Source organism: Opisthorchis viverrini, assembly GCF_000715545.1.
Source record: "Opisthorchis viverrini unplaced genomic scaffold opera_v5_160, whole genome shotgun sequence".
In the NCBI taxonomy this organism is placed as follows: Eukaryota; Metazoa; Platyhelminthes; class Trematoda; order Opisthorchiida; family Opisthorchiidae; genus Opisthorchis; species Opisthorchis viverrini.
In genome coordinates, this window is record NW_008751817.1 from 652,302 (window position 1) to 669,487 (window position 17,186).

At 44.4% G+C, this 17,186-nt stretch overlaps 1 protein-coding gene across 1 annotated transcript in view; it reads right to left on the reverse strand.

The window, feature by feature from the left end:
* Positions 1–16,975: 16,975 nt before the first annotated feature.
* Positions 16,976–17,186, reverse strand: part of T265_07178 (hypothetical protein) — a gene marked incomplete at both ends in the record, with an annotated part of 6,969 nt that continues 6,758 nt past the window's right edge. Inside the window, one exon of the mRNA XM_009172629.1 lies at positions 16,976–17,074. Coding sequence (XP_009170893.1) covers positions 16,976–17,074 — 99 coding nt within the window. The remainder of the gene's footprint in view (positions 17,075–17,186) is intronic.

Below are 17,186 nucleotides of genomic sequence, written 5' to 3' on the forward strand. Positions count from 1 at the left end.
CAAACATCACAACTTTTGGTGTTAGATACCATCTTTGACTGAAATCTCCGTTGCACAACCAAAACCTCCCTTTCTAATTGCCTTGTTACGGATTCGTCAACACCAACCCACACGAGCTAGGGTGCTGAGACGACGATTGTTGAATACTTCAATTCTGCTGATCGAACAGGCGAAGTCCCATGGCCATACAACAAAACAGCCTGCATTGTAGCCTGATGCACACGTCCCTTGTGTTTCGAGGATTCACCAATTTGACGCCATTGGTGTCTCAAATTAGCAAACGCGACCTGGGGCTTCCAGATTCGTGCATTGACCTCATTTGTCACACTACAATCAGAACTAATGCAACTTCCAATGTGCGTAAAACGCCCCACAACTCCGGGTGCCTCTCCCTGGATTGTAAGTGGCCTGTTAAGTGACTGAATGTCCACGAGCATGATCTTACACTTTGTGGGTGCAAGGTGCATACCAAAGGACGGGGTGACTAGTGAGTTCATCCAAAAACATCCGCGCCTTCTCTTCGAGGACAAGAATGATGATTCCAGATCGAGAAGTTTTTTCAGAGACTAACTGAGCACCAGAACTTTGACATCTTTTTTGCATTCGCCTCATTACCTCGCCGGTCACGAGTAGATAGTGTGGACACTCCTGACCTACACTGTCTCGTGTACGGAAGCTGTTGGACAGATCCGTTTGCTCTCATATTTCCGGAAATCTGACGACACCAAGAACTGTTTACAGTATTCCATGGAGTTTCTTGATGGACAAGCGTGTTATTTGTAAGTCAGACAACCGGGCCCAGGAATACTAAAATTGTGGACTGTGATATGGCGTTGTTCTATCAACTGACAGTGTGAAGATCTGATCAACCTAACCCCATAATCCTGTTTGCGGCTCTATATTCAGTGTTTCATGAGCCACCATAAGGCGACGAATCGCAATTGACGCCAGAAGTCCCGCTACAACCCTGGTTAAACTTATTCCCAATGGTTACCGCACTCTCTGCGAGTCTATTTTTTTTAAATGAATACCATCACAGACTCTCCTCAGTTGTCTGGGATAGTCTACTTTTCCCGGATGCAAGCCAACGGTTCAGACGAGCGCTGACTGAGGATTTCACCCTCATCTTTGAACAATGCTGGTGGGACGCATTCGGACCAAAAGCTTGGTGGCGCTTCAGAGAATACATGCAGCCATAAACCTTCGAAGCCTGGGGTTCTCTTGGTTCACCGTGCATGGTTCTCCATAAACTCTAGGGTTTAAATGGGTGACATTGACTGGCCGCTGTTGAGGCGTCCTTCTTTTGATGGTTTACTTCAGTCAATCTATTGGGATCGGTGGTACCACAATCTCCTCTACCTTGGTCGCTTTCGTGTTCCTAGCTATTATAAGTCTCCCGGCTGTGCAAAGAATGAGCAAGCATTTTTGCTGAAACACAACGAAATAGATGATGGAAGAGAATGGTGCAACATGAGCATCTTCATTCATGCATCGCTTAGAGAGACGGCTAGCGTTGCCAGCTGATCCATCTTGGTTGCACGTAATATTCCTGAAGACCAGAGTAATTTTGCAGAACCCTGGGAATCGTCTCTCCAATCCGTTGTGCAGTGCAAGGTTGTCAGCCAAAGAGCATGAACTACGTGCCCCTAAGATGGTGGTGGGGACAGTGGTCTGGGCACAGTCGCGTTATTCATGCAGTCTCACACCCTGATGTACCAGTGACTGTACACACCGTGTAGGATGGTTGTTTGATTCAAAACACTTGCTCACACAATCTCACTTCACTGGCCGAATCGGCATCGCAAACAATCTGCTATTAGGCTTGGCGGATGGGTTTCTGTACAAGTCGCCAAAATATGGAGTGCATATTTGGCCAAGCCGGTTGGCAATTTTGCAATCCACATTCCAATCGAATTCGCATTCCAATTATTTCAGTTGAGTCCCGCCATCACTATGCAGGTACAATGAGTCGCTGCCAAGGCACTGCCATTTGGTCAATCACCAGAAGCAAACAGACTGCAGAAGGACCATCTTCCATCTTTAAAAATTCATGTGGAAAGCAGTGCCAACTTAGGTGCGGATGAATGTGTTGTTCGGTCTAGACACATAATTTTACACATAGCAATGGCTGATGTACCAAACAAAAAGGTGTACAAAGCAAACGAGTTACTATGACAGTAAGGTGGCTTCATGACGATCAACTAAGTTTCTACGAATACAACTGTACGGTGAGGTCAGTCTGTCGCAAGTAAGACTCCCAAAACACCATATTGGCTGAAAGGTAGAAATTCCATTACAAATACAGACCGCTGCTACGTAACTTGTGAGCAGCCCCGGAATTTCATTTGGCATGCACCAAACTCGCGGGGCAAAAGGCTAAGGTACAACAATTGCGCATCCATGAGACGGGAACAAGAAAATCAGGTGTAAAACATTCCATGCGCGATCTATCCGTGATAGAACTCGTCTCATTTAGGGTTCGAGCAACTTGCGTATCTCTGGCATTTGGCCGAGAAATTTGTACCTGTTGATTGGCAGCAGACAGAAAACGCTAGTCATCGGTGTGTTCATAGGATCTTCGGCTGTGGAACGGAACAAAGGGACGAGCGGGATAGAAGGAGAAAGGAATATCAAAGACGTAAACACGTGTTGCGTGTTTGTTGGAAGCAACTTTCAGCACGAAACGCAAATTGATAATTAGTCAAACAGGGTTAGGTAGGTCAGTGTTCGCCTAAATCTCGATGAAATGTACGGTTTCGGGATTAGATGATGGTTGCGTTTACAAGAAAGAAGGAAAAACAGATAAAGATGAGCTATTACAACTGAGTGACTAGAAGATCAAACATGAAACACCGTGTCCTGCTCATTGACTAAACCTGCCGTTTGTACACTATCCTTAGATGGTAGTGAAGTAATTTGTGACGATGATGGTGTAATTTTGCGTTAAAGTTGACATATTGGTTGCAAACGTCTTCCCATCGGCCGAGTTGAAATAGTAAATGTGATTGCTCTGGTGTAGCTAAACCATGGATTGCTGCCACACCACGCACTAACGATTGATATGGGGACGCTTACAAGAAAACACTAATTCGACGATCGAATTCACATGCTGATCTACCAAGTTTCTCATCGCTATCGTGGCTTGTCATATCATCTACAAGGAGAAATCACAAACTCACCTGTGCTTTGTTGCACAATACCTGATCATCAGATGACTTTGTGCTGCTGACGAACAAATTGCACCTAAAACCGATACGGGTACTGATTTTCCACTGATAATTTTTGTCCAAGCTGACCCTTCCGTCCCATGTATAAATTTGTAGATGAGAATTAATGAGTTCAATAGTACTGGCGGATTTCCGCTTTGTGTCACGTATTCCGTGAATCTACTTTGATTTCAGGGGGAGGCTTGCTCTGCAGTCAAACTGTGCGCGGCAGGCCATCTTCCAAGTTGCCCAGACAGTTTGGCTTGTTAGTCGAAACCCGGTGTGGTAAAAAGATGCGGAACGGGAGTATCTCCTTTTGGTATACAGTCGGCTACATGCAATCACTCGGAACATTAAGCCATCACGCAGCATTAGGTAGGTTATATTGTGCTACGTAGGATGATCGTGGCAATAGGGACAACAAAGTCCTGGATGAGTGGAATGATAAATAGAATCATTTTTTCCAGTATTATTGCTACTATTTCCCTATGTTTTAATCGAGGATTCGTCGGTCGTACAACGATGAAAGCGAAGAGGGTATTACAGCTTCATGCCGAATAGCATACTCAGCGCAGCTGAAAATCGCGGAGGAGTGTTGGTCGTTTTGTTTTCTGGCGTAGGTACACAAAGCAAACTAGAGGGGCTGGTGAAATGGTGCCGCGTTTTGGTAACTCAGAAGAGACTGACATAGGAAGGACGTTATGCTGACGACTTCGTTTACTTTAACCAACGCACAGAGGCTAAGAAATGTATACCTGAGTTCGAGCGCGCCGTAGAATTAGTGCGATTTATGTAGAACAGAGTTAAATAGAACGCGGTATCAGGGAATCATTTGCACTCCTATAGTGCAGCCTCAAGAACTAGACGCGAACATCTGACGAACTAATTCACAGGATGATCAAATTTTTCTGTGCTTGGTTTCCCGTCATTCGCATGAAAATATTGTAGTATATGTCAACAGACGCTTTGTCTGTCCCCCGAGGAACTGTTACCTTCGAGAGCAATTTTCCAGAGGTTTACGGCAATAGCTCCTCGAAAAGGGATGCGCTCTATCTGACGACAGTTAATAGGCTGCTACCGGGAGACTGAACAGGGTGATACTTTGACTTGCAATGAAAATTCCTTCATGTTAATGAATTATTTTACAGCTGTCTTTTCTCTACTGGATTCCTTGGCATTGCGTAACTCATACATCCAGCGACATCTTAACTCGCCTCACACTTCCCTCCATAGGTAGATCAGCGGTAGAATAAGCTTGCAAGATGAATGGAACTTCCGTCCGAGAAGCCGTCACTGAAAGAACCAGTCGATAAGCAGTCACGTGTTTCGCAGTTTTTCCTGAAGGATGAGTGGTGCTATATCCTAAGTGGAAGATAATCACCCTTCAGGCAAGCCGTCCGTGACCAACCGGTGAAATATTCAGACTACTGACCGACAGGTCGCCGTTTCCAGATCCCTTGAAGTTTCTTGAGTTTGGAACTAATGGTGATTCCTCATGAGGTGAAACAGCTGTACAATGCTTCTTGGCTGTTCAACGAAGACTGGCTTCACTTCCAGGAGGCGGATGAAGGGACACAATTTAGTCATAAGTGATTTCTGTCAATGCTCTTGGCTGTTCAACGAAGACTGGCTTCACTTCCAGGAGGCGGATGAAGGGACACAATTTAGTCATAAGTGATTTCTGTATGTACACATGACATTTACAGTTTAGGAACAATTCTCACACGGGATCTTTTCGGTTAGAAAGATGGCTGTTTTAGCGCAAGTGTTATTTTTGAAATGGATAACTTCGTCACGAAGAAAACAGACAACAAATGCAGTCCCTCAGTGCACATTCACGTGCTCCAGTCGAAATTGGCACATTTAGTGCGACGCATTTGGTTCAAGCCGTTTCATCCACCGTGAGGTGTGACTTGGTGACGTGGGGTCACTGAATGTGGGTGTCATGTTTGCCCCAATCTCTGATTTTTCTCAACGTGAAAGACATCTGGTGGCCTGATGACATTGCCTGTATGAGTCGCAACCGGTTCAACAAATCAAACTAATTGCATCTAAGTCGATAAGTGTATACGATCATCATAACGCTCTACCTCCTACGCATACTTCCATCACACCAAAACGATCATCATATACGAAGACGGCTAACGAGGATAAACGTGATGAACTTGATTGGTGAAACAGCAAGGTAAGTGTGGCGTCCGGGTATCAAGTGCAGTGGTCTGGCTTAGTCTGAATGCACGAATTTGTCCGGTTCGTCATCTGATTAAACTTCCTACTCACTATCTGCTCCAGCGATCCCATGCAGCTGCGCTCACCTCAGTAGAAACGCCACAGCTGGTAGCATCAGTGAAACGCCGTTCGATCTAACCCTCAAAGTGCTTTTAAGCCATTGGGCCAGCAGATTCAGACACAACCACACAGGGTGCGCTATATTTATCGCAGATATTTGTGTCAACGATTACTTCTCAAAATTTCAATGATCGTGTTTCATCATTCCCTCATATTTTATGCCACTCTGTCGTTCATGGAAAGCACAAATTAAAAAAGTACCGAAATCGATTAATAGTGGTATGAATTTCGGAACCGGTCCAAGTGTTATGGTCTTTGGTCAGCAGTCTGTGGCTTTCATGTCTGATGACGTTTCGTTCGCGACACGAAATTTTCTTCAGACCAGTTTGGAGACTACCAGATCCGCTCATTTTTACTTCAAACGGAAAAAACAATTTCATGAATCCACTTCCACTTACGAACTTTACGAGGGCAAAATGAAGCACCATTACAGGTTCAACGGAATTCAGCCGTTCTGCCTGTCGCATTAGCCGTTCACGTGTAAACATAATCAAGGTTACGGTGGGATAACGGAGTGATAATCTGACGGATAAACAGTTCAGTAAAAACACTACAGCGAGCAAAGTAGATCGAACTCCGGAACAGTATGGATAAAATAACTAGCTAGGGTTTCAGGGAAAGGACAAACAAGAGTTCTTTTGATGAACACACGAATTCACTATTGGGTGTCTACGTAGCGGTCTTTTTGGGTAGTGTGAACGGTGTCTGAAGACCGATGTGTAGGGTGGTTTGATGTGGCGCTCTATGGTGACGATATCCATATATTCATGATGTCACATATCTGTTAATGTGTGGGACCTGACATTTTGCGTGGCATATCATCCTTCACCGACTGAGACTCTTTCAGATTTTTTTGTAAAAGTTATCCTGCAGCTGGAAGAAAATCGTCTCACCGAGGTAATTTACGGAATCTACGATCTCTTCGGTATTCCTGTGGGTCTTGGTCTGATCTCGATTTCGTTCAGACCTAACTGTGCATTGACCTACCAAGTATGTTCATGGTACATATAAAGATGGGACTGCGACGTTCATCCAAAAGAGGTGATGGAATGAAACTTTAACAATATTCCGGGAGACACAGGGTTATGACTACTAGTAGCTAGACATGTGTGTGACAAATGAATGCCGAGGGCCACCCGAACAACTGTCTCATGCATGAAGTGTCCCAACAGTTCAGATGTCCACATATAACGATTTTGATTTACCGGCTAGGCATGCCAATGCCCATAAAATTATCCCCTCATCTCCACATTTGGCATAGGTACCTTTGTTCCACATCGCGTACTGGTGTTTGAGATGGACGCAAACGAGATAGCCCATACCACGTGTGACAATACTCACTAGTCTCGCGAGCTGATTGCTTCGTTCGCGTGGCGGATCAATCCGGAACAGGATACCCTCCCACCATGACCGCAATCAAAGCAGTCACAATCCCGTAACTCGTTTGATTAGCGATTCGCCGGCCCAGGTAGGAACCGTCTTATTTCGGTGACCGGATTGTTCACAACCTCATTCAGTCTGAGTTTCATTCTGTTATACACTAGTTAGCAGACTTCATGCTATCCGTCTTACAGTGAGAGGAAACAGGAGGTAAAGTCCAACATCCTTTTGTGCAAATGTATACGAGCCCACGAGAGCCTGGGGAACAGCGGAGTGTCACACAACATATTATCACCTTATCTTAAATGACGTTTGATGTATTGTTCAAATCGCGGTGATGTTTAATCGCTAAAGAATCTGCACAACATACTGAGCGCTCACGTAGTTCCTTTTGTTTCCACGACGAAGTTAGGCTGACTGGAGTTTCTCTGTAGGAGATGAAAACGGCGTAACATTGGACTGACCACTGCGAACACTTTTCTGAAAATCTCGACAATATGCCGCTGTACAGAAACATGAATCGTGTACATATTCTGAAGGCCAATGACCACATATGGTTGAGTTGCATAATGGTAAAACCGCACCATTCTGATTTCAATTCAATTCAATTCTCAATTCATTTCACACAGTTTGATATCTATATTTGAAAGTCGTAGGTTTCCCCTCGCATTCAGGTCGCTATTTAATCTCATTTGTCCATTCACATCGAGTATAGTTCCGAGACACCGAAATCACTTACGAGATATCGAGCAAATTTCCCGCACAGTGAGAAAGGAAATAGTAGCAATAATACTTGAGGGAACCATTCTATTTATCCTTCCCCTCATCCATGTCTTTATTGTCGTAATTGCCACGATCATCCTACGTGGCGCAATATAACCCGAACACACGCAGACTTGCTACCGTTGACCTTTCTACCGACAACTTCACCTAGAAACTGGTAAGTGTCCCTCAAATACATTCGATTCCTTGCCGCACTTACTAAAACGATCACATCAAGATGACATAGGCTTAGTGAACGTAGCCTCCTCAATCGTGTGATGTGTAGATTCGTTCAGTGAGGCTTGGTGAAAACGCCCGTTCAACGAGTTGTTTTGTTGAGAATTATCGTTTTGTTCACCCCTCGATAGCAAAGCACACCGACAAGACACTGAACAAATTTGTTGCACAGTGAAAAAGAGAGAAATTCCAGAGCATGTCGGAAAATAAGAGGAATTCCGAGGCGGGCCGGTTTATCTAGATCAAGTATGCCAGACTAGCCGGACAGAAAAGTATGTGACCTATGGTACACAAAGCATTCTCACTTGACAAAAGCCGAGATATGAACTATTCTCTCCCTATATAAGCCGGTGTACACAACTCGGATTGTTGCTGTTAAAATGCGTACGGTGAGCATGGGTTTAGCTTGGATTCAGCTGAATTCAAACGCATTCACGTCTAGTCCGACTGACAAGCACTTCTCCCTTGTAGCTTCAAATTGTTCTCTGTCTGCTCCTCGTCTCAGCCAGTCTATGCCAACCTAACCGGTCGAGACGAAGACAACAGCCACGAAGGACACAGTCCGGTGAGTTTAATCTCGATGACTGACGGAACTCAGATGAGCATAGCAGCGCCACACCAATATCCACTGCTGTTGTCAAGTCGAATGATGAGAAAACACTGGCGACGAAACTGCTGAGCACATCGCACAATACAATCATCAGTATCAAATTCGAAACTCTTCGGCGCTCTCTGAATATTCTATCCAGCCGGCAGGTGTGATCAATGAGCACCACCACCCGGAGACTCGTGCGGTCAATATGGGACCACACGAAGAATCGCTAAGTGCAACAGAGGTGTTAGATTGCAGAGCGTATATTTGCCAATAAGTCAGTATGAAACAATCGACGACATAAGGGAATAGAATGCGACGAAATGTTAGGACATGTTTAAACGGCTTCGTGTCGTAACAACGCGGCTCTGATGTCTTAACTATTGGAAATGAAATAATTTTTATTGTAGGCTGCACCATTCCAACAAGTGCCTGGCAGCACCAGCCAAAAATTATCTTTCCAGTTTCTCGTTGTGGCATCGTGCTATTTTGCCAGAAGCACCCTTCACCAAATACAAAAGCACAAAATATTATCGTGTTTGGTGCGAATAGTGATCGATTTAATTCTGTCACAATACGTATCTACCAAGGTTTCATGTTAAAGTCGTTTGCGTAAAACAAATAGCTCAGCGATTCCCTGTAAAATGAGATTAAAACCAGTGGCGCAAAATCTAACCCGATTGAGAACAACAAGATGTGTTTACGCCTCTGAAATTCTTCTCTCTCTCTCTGTCGTCCCCTTGCTCCGTTCTACAGCCGAAGATCCTATGGACACACCAATGACCTACTCCCGTCTGTCTGCCTATTGTCAATCAGCCGGCACAAACATCTCCGCCCGCATGGCAGACATTTGCAAGCTTCTCGAGCCCTAGATAAGATGAGTTCTATAAGCAATTGTCTATGGACTGTTTCACATTGCCATGCTGTCTGAATGACGATGCTTATTGACAGACGAAATATACTGATTGTGAATGGACTAAGTTGGTTTGTGCTACCCACCGCTTTCTCTTATGTAGCAAGCGCTGTGAGGTTTCAGTAAAACTAGATATGGGTTCCACTATTGACGAAACACATTCCTTGATTTAGGGAGTTTGGTTTCCTTATATCTGCTCCTCATTGAGCCCATCGTTAAGCTGGATCCTAGCAAACTGAGAAATGTACAGTATGGACACTTGCTTCGCACTTTGACAAAATCTGGTGTAAGATCATCCACAATAAACACCAGCTCACCAAACACATCAGTTTCTTTCGCTTCGAGCCCGGCTCTAACTTGTTTTCATCTGTTAAGCAGTGGAACAGCAAAAGTTATTCCGTCAGGTCTCTGCAGCGCCCGTCAGTTGTTCGTTCACATCTAACCCACTGGGCAAGAGAGAATGTAATTTGTCGTGGAATTTTACTTGCCTCTGGGGATCTCGTTAGCTGGAAAACTGATTGGGTATTTATTTAATGTCAGACTGTTTGAACCCTGAAGATGATGCAAACATGCATGCGGTCAAGACCACCACTGGACTATAAATATCCACACGCTCATTCAAGGTGTGGCGGATGTGATGAACATGACTGAACTCTATTCGTTGCTTTATTCATTATTCTCTTGTTTTAATATTCCATATGATGTACATATTTGCCAGTTCGAATACATACGTGCTGGTTGTTATGCTTAGCTGAATTATGGATTTCTAGTTTGTCGGGTAGTACCGATATACGTACGAAACTCAATTCTCACAATGTACAATCTCCAACCAACTTTTTTTGCAACAGCTGACCAGCTTGTACTCATTTGAGAATATTTGCATGACAATATAGGAAGTCAGGCTTAAAACTTATTATTGAATGAGATTTATTTCTTCGACATGAAAATGAAAATGAAACGTCTAATAGGTGCATACTTGATACATACGCGAATGCTCGATCGGTAGCATTCACCGTTACACAGCTCTCCTCTTTAGAAACCGACTGTATGCAACCAATATCCATAACCTCCGATAGCAAGGGTACGATAAACAAAGCAGGGTCATCCTGATTTTGTCAGTAGTTTTCAGTTCTAGGGATTTACTCCTATCCTCTCAATTTTCCCTGTTTACACAACATGAGGTTTGTTCACGAACTTTTGTGCAGTGAAATACATGTACTTCGGAATTCGTCATCCATGCAGGGATACTAGAATACATGGAACTTTGATGACTGTTTGTGAGGTCAGTGGGTAGACTGTTCAGGACACGTTAGAAACCGTCAATGGCTGTCAATGGAAGCAGACGGACTGCAGCGATTCAACATGGTTTGTAAGCTGCTAACTATGGCGTGTTGAAACTGCGCTAAGAACGCGCGTATTGATTTGCTCCACAGGTGAGGGTGGGTGTAGAACTCCTAAATGAGGTTCGTTGGAGCTTTCAATCAACGGATAAGCTAGCCACGAAAGAAAAGAAGAGTGCAGTCACAAAAATGAAGTACACCATACATGGCAGCCGGTGCATCAGAGTAACCTATTGAGTTCTTGACATTGCTTTATTGTTCCAGGCTTGAATCATGTACCTTTGAGTATATTGGTTCATAAAATCAATAGTGGTCAGTCGAACTTAGTTGGTGCATCCTTGGCGAGACTAAGGGTAAACTGTGCACTCACGCTCTGTAAGCAAATGATCACAGGCCTGCTTCTCAAACCTATATCGATGTCTTGACATGGGGATCATAAGCCGCACAATGCATTTAGCTGCAAAACTTTTGCGTGTGGAATGAAACGTTTTGCGCCAGAATGCTGCATTTTGTTGTGTGTGTTCCCAAAGCAAAAATCACCCTAATCTATGCTCCTATGTTTGCAGCTCACCAAATTTCATTCTCTATTGGAGAAAAAACTCTGCGGAAAAAGCCGGTGGAGTAATTTCCCAGCATCACTGCGACTCCGAGGATAACAAATAGGGCGTGTGCGAATACTGAGCGCTTATTGAGGCAAAGGGGTACTGCCATGTTTGAATGGTAACCAGCATGCAGAAGGACCAACACGGTCGACATGAATCGTCTAACATGACGTAAATATCAGTTTGTAGCTTAATCGGCTCCCCGGATAAAATGGTTGCAAAATAACCTTCCAAAGTTGTGCAAAGACGGGCAACCTGATTGATAATTTTTCCCTCTAAAAGCCGCTCGGCTCATCCCGTTGAAGTGCTATCGACACCTAAGTCCCTGTCTTTAGCATCGAAACGCGCGAGTGAATGATTCTGGCCCTGGAGAATGCAAAAGCGAAAAACCCGCAGGTTGCGCAAGAGAGCGAGAAGGCCACCGTGTCGTCCAACGGCTTATCATCGTAGCCATTTGGTTTTGCAGGCCAAAACTTCATCTTCTTCCGTTCAATATGTTGTTCTAAACATCTGACAGACTTGGAGGACAAAACCTGTTAGTAACCTACTACAAATTTGTTGGCTTGACGTTCACAAGGATGATATAAAACAATATATTTACATTTACATCGCTAGACATCAGCCGGGTGATTTGTAAGTTTGGGGCGTCGATGATAAACGGCACCACTCGCAACCATCGGTCCGCCTGTTAGACGTTCATCAAAACATCCATCCTGAGGGACGAGTGTCCTGTTAACATGAGAACAACCCTCGGTTGAAAACCCAAAGCTGCATGCATCAATAGCTGCATTGGAATACGAAAGCTTACAGAGAACGGATCAACATTTGGCCACGCTTCCTATCAAGAATATCAGCTCCAAGTTTTTCTTAAAACTTGACCAACTGGTATGGTAATTTCGTCCCGTTATGGGCTCGCGAGCCGTACAGACTGGGAACTTGTGTTTCAAGGAAGATCGAAGTAGAATACTCCAACCAATGGCAGTTTGTCACAACTTAGAAATACTCGGACCTTTCACCGTAGGGGCATCAGAAGTCCTTAGAAGTTTCATAACTAACTTACCAAATTATGTGCGCTGTTACAAGCGTGACGTACTTCCTGATTTCATCAAGAGGAAAAGTAAATCTTCATCTGATATAGATGAACACGCATACGGTAGAAGACACTAAATTGTATAGAATGTCGTCTGTGCCAAAAGTCATATTTACATCACCAGGGACAACGTACTGTTCGCAAAGCGCCAATGTAGTCGCACACCCAGGCCATATTAGGGATACTGTTGCAAAGGGATCTTATCGCGGTTCCGCGATCTGTCCACTCATGCGCCCAATCGAGCAATATTGGAGGATTGATTTTTCTCCCCTATACCTATCTTGTATGACGGCATTCCCTGTGTTTTTATTTCGGTAATGCGCCTATACCAACTTTCTTGTTTTCGACCTGAACGTAGACCGTTCTTTGACCTCGTCATCGCACGTGTTGTTTTGGTCAACATGTGGTTTTGCTAGCTTGTAAGCACGTGGCTTTGAGTCGGTATAGACTTCGGGATCCGTTGGAAATTAGCCGACGAAGTCGGGTTTGCAAAATTCTATGAGTTTTTTTTATTGAAACTCGACGTGATTTAACTGATTACTGGAAATAATCTATAATAGGGTCCGAAAACCGCGGCCTCCCGACTGGCATTTTATTCTCTTAACATTTCGGTCATTTGCGGCTGAACAGTAGCGTTCTGTCAATGTGAACCAAATCAGATTTCCGTTTAGCCGCTCATGATCCGACGGTCCGATATTCACACACTTGTAGACAGGTGATGAGTCCTAAGCACTGTTGCGTGAGCGCCGTAGCGCTGATTATTCCTGGTAAGAATGAGACAGCTGTGGAGTGTCACCCGGCTGATCACTATGGGTTGACACCAGTGGTGGTGCAAAATTTTGACTTGAGTTACCGAAGTTCTTCAGATCGTCATCAGTTAAGGCCTGTACACACACACACACGAGTGTAGCCCGTCCGACTTCCCACTACAATGGAAAGTCCTAATGGTTAGAATCATGAACTCGCGTTGTCATTCGCATTTTTATTGTCGAACACTAAATGTACTGAGTCATTTGGCACCAACCTCAAAGAACTGACCACCATGTCTGCTACCACAGAGCTTGAGTGTATTCATAATGGGAGGAGATTTAACCGCACAGGTAGAACGCCTCAGCTCATCAAGAGCGACTCTTGACCGAATATTTGATCTTAAAGTAAAAGTAATGATGAAATTCACTTGCGATTCTTCTACCCATCACCAATTTGTTTCTCGGAGTGCTGCATTAAGACGAGTTGGACGGTGCTCTGCATTCTTGAGCCAGCTCGGATGACATAGGCTGCATATGAGCTGAGGTATCCACAGCTATGTTTGACCCCCTGAAACTTGGCTTGTGCTGCTTTCGAGCGCGCATTTGGCAGTCAGCAGTTCTTTAAACGAACGTTAGCACGCCTCGAGAGGCTCCCTGTCCGCTCGGGCCCATAGCCAAACTCAGCCATATTATCGATTGTGTGACAGCCAACACGCATCCCACTGCGCATGTAGACCTTGTGAAAAAGGAAGCCTGAGGAATGAGGGAGGCATGCGAGTTTTGCTCAGGACTATTTTCTTCCGTTTGGGCGACATTTACAGGATGCTTACATTGATCGTTTCTATTGCGGAGCACCACTTCTGGACTTTAAGATGATGCGATTATAAATCTTGGAAGGATTTATTTCTGGACTCTTTTAAACGCATATTAATGAGTGGGACAAGCAGGTGTGGAAAAGGCGACCGGGCAGTTTCTATCTCTCCACCTCTCACTCTTGGTTTTTAAGAGTTAAACAAAGTTGTGTTGGCTTTCGTGAGGCAGTCTAAAATTTGTTGATTTATAGAGACATGTGTAGCTCGAGTGTGTTCACTGTGGTCTGACCAGCCGGTGAACAGATCATCTACCATTTGCACAATTAACAGTGTGAAATCGGTTCATCACGACGGATTTTGTGTTCACAAGATTCGAAACTACTTTTACGCCTGATGTTAATGAAATCACGAATACGTCGCCAATCACATACTACTGCGTTTTTTAAATAAGATTCGAGCTACCACGACTTTACCGTGGTGCTCAGATTCATGTAAAGAGTGCTCTTTTAATTCTGGTGGTGTTAAACTGTAGGCCTTGATCCACTTCCCTAATTCGTGTATCGTAAAAATTTTGTCGCTCATTAAATTAACGCGGGTAATGTATTGAAAGCCAACATTGCGCGAGAACGCGACCCAAATCAACGGTCGTAATCAAGAGTGACCAGTATTTGGAAACGTGACCATACAGTTGGTGGCCCATGGCGATGTGATCAATTCGATTCCCTCGTTGCCCACCAGTAAAGGGACGCTCGCTGCATCCAAATCCATTACTGTTGGCAAAAACTTGGTAGTCAGCACAAAGTTGAAAACGGCAATTCCTGTTGTCGTGTCATTTGACCTGTAGGTTAGATACCCAATCCAAATGTACGTCTGGCGAAGACCCCAGTCATTATGAAACATTCGCTGGACTAACGCATATTATCTTCCGGTCAAATGTGCTTATTCGAGGCCGCACCTCGTCGCCGCACAATTGAACACTATAAATAAAGAGCGCTCTAAGTTTGACAAGTGCCAGTCCTCATAGAGATGAAGGATCACAGATTAACGGATTCACGGATTGATACACAGGATTGAGGCTATTGCTCAAGTTTTCTGGGTCGCTTTTGTTCTTGTCGGTCAGTGGCTGTCGTTCACCTGAAAGGCACAAGTGAAAAAAGGTTGTGGCACTGCTCGTTATGTTCTCAGCGTGGGGCAGTATGCTTGCCAGCGCGAGGATTCGCATAAATAAATGTCTAATAGTGCTTTAAACTGGGTTCTAGAAGGAGCGTGAACAACCGCCGGAGGAAGGTCATTAGACGCAGCTACTACCCGAAATGAGAAAAAATTTTGTCTAATGAATGTGTGTGCTCTGATCTTGAAAATTTTCCTACTATGTCCCCGCCGGGTGTTTGCTGGTTCAACGGTAAAAAACCTGTTTGCCAAGCTTTGTTCAAACAGGGCATAAGTAAGAATTAGGTCCTCTCGGAGGCGACGATACTCCAGGGGAAAGAGATCAAGCATTGCGAGACGCGTTTCATAGTCCACGGATTTGAGCTTGGTAACCATTCTCGTGGCGGCTCGCTGGACAGACTCAATGAGGGTAAAGTCTTTCGTGCGTCCTGAGTAGACATCTTGGTTGGCGTATTCCAGGAGCGGTCTGACTGGTATCAGATCAAAGGATACCAGTCTAGCGAAATAGCTACAGCATGCGAAACGAGAGCTATGCTAGCGCAGGTGTACCGCCGCATTAGTTGAAAATCGTATAAACTCCGCAGCGAACAGTGGCTGCGAGCCTAATAAAAATGGTCGGAACTTTTATTCAGCTCTTCGAAGTTTAACATACGTTTAGATTGACAAGAATGGTAACAGGGGCAGTTGGCTGGTCAATTTAATCCGCAGAATTAACTTTCCCTAAACGCTGTGCCTACGTTCAGATTGTCAAGAATGGTAACAGGGGCAGTTAGCTGGTCAATTTAATTAGCAAAATTAATTTTCCCTAAACGCTGCGATGAAAAGGGGAATAATATTCGGAAGGCGGACGTCAGTCAATTGATTAGCTCAACTTCGTGAATTTGTTCAGTTTTCTGGGTACCCGAACGTCATACACAAAGCTCGGATACATATAAGCGTGAGTAATAGGTGTGTGAAGAACAATGAGGGATGGCACAATGGGCGAAAAGAGCGATTTCGTGATTGATCTCTCGTAATCTGGTAATAATAACAATAATAATGTATATTTTCAACTTGTGGGGGGCCTACCGTCTGGCATGATCATACGTTTACAACCAGAGTAAAGCATAACTGGGGGGTTTGCGATACTGGAGAGTGCGTGTGAAAGCGCACAATGTCGCAAACAGTGGGCAATATCTGAGGAAATAAGAATAATAGGTTGATTTCCAAATTGTGAGGAGGATGCTGTTCGAGTAATGATAGAGTCATTATAACTTGCACGAGGCAAGCAACAATAAAACGGGAAGGAAGGCACAACCAAAATGAAAAGTCATCGCAGCTGCAAGAACCGAGAAAAACCAGGACACTGGACATGAGGTCCGACCAATTTGAAGCTGCAAGAAGAAAAACCAGGACACTGGACATGAGGTCCGACCAATTTGAAGACGAAGCCGGCTAAAATGAACTAAAAGTGAGAGCCACTCACTGCCATGAGTGACCTTGGACGGCTGAGTAAATAGCCAGAGTCACAACAAGCAAAAATGGAGATGGAATAATTCGAAGTAGAAGCAATTGGCAAATTTTGTTTCGAAAATATGGTTTACCTGAAACTAAGTAGACTCACTGGTGCCACGGTTGTAGGGAAGTCAGTGCAAGGGATAGATTCGACGAAGAGAGAGTGCTAATGTCCCTGACCAAACGAACACCAAATATGGAATTAAACTTGTGGAACAGGCAAACCGAAACTGCAGCATAAAACCGGGTTGGTCAAATCCGAACGAAAGTTTCATCCAGTTAGAATGTACTCGTCCTGGAGGCGGTTAGGGCCATGTGGAAAATTTGCTCGCAGTTGAAACTACAGGCTCGCTTGGGAGATAGGTTGCGGTTGAGATTCTGAGGAAAATAGTTGTGGGAGTGCCACCTTACTGGGTATGGCAGTGCCATGCCACCACTTCACTCACATACTTCAGTTTATGGACAGCTCGTAACGGTCGTCAAGGATGCC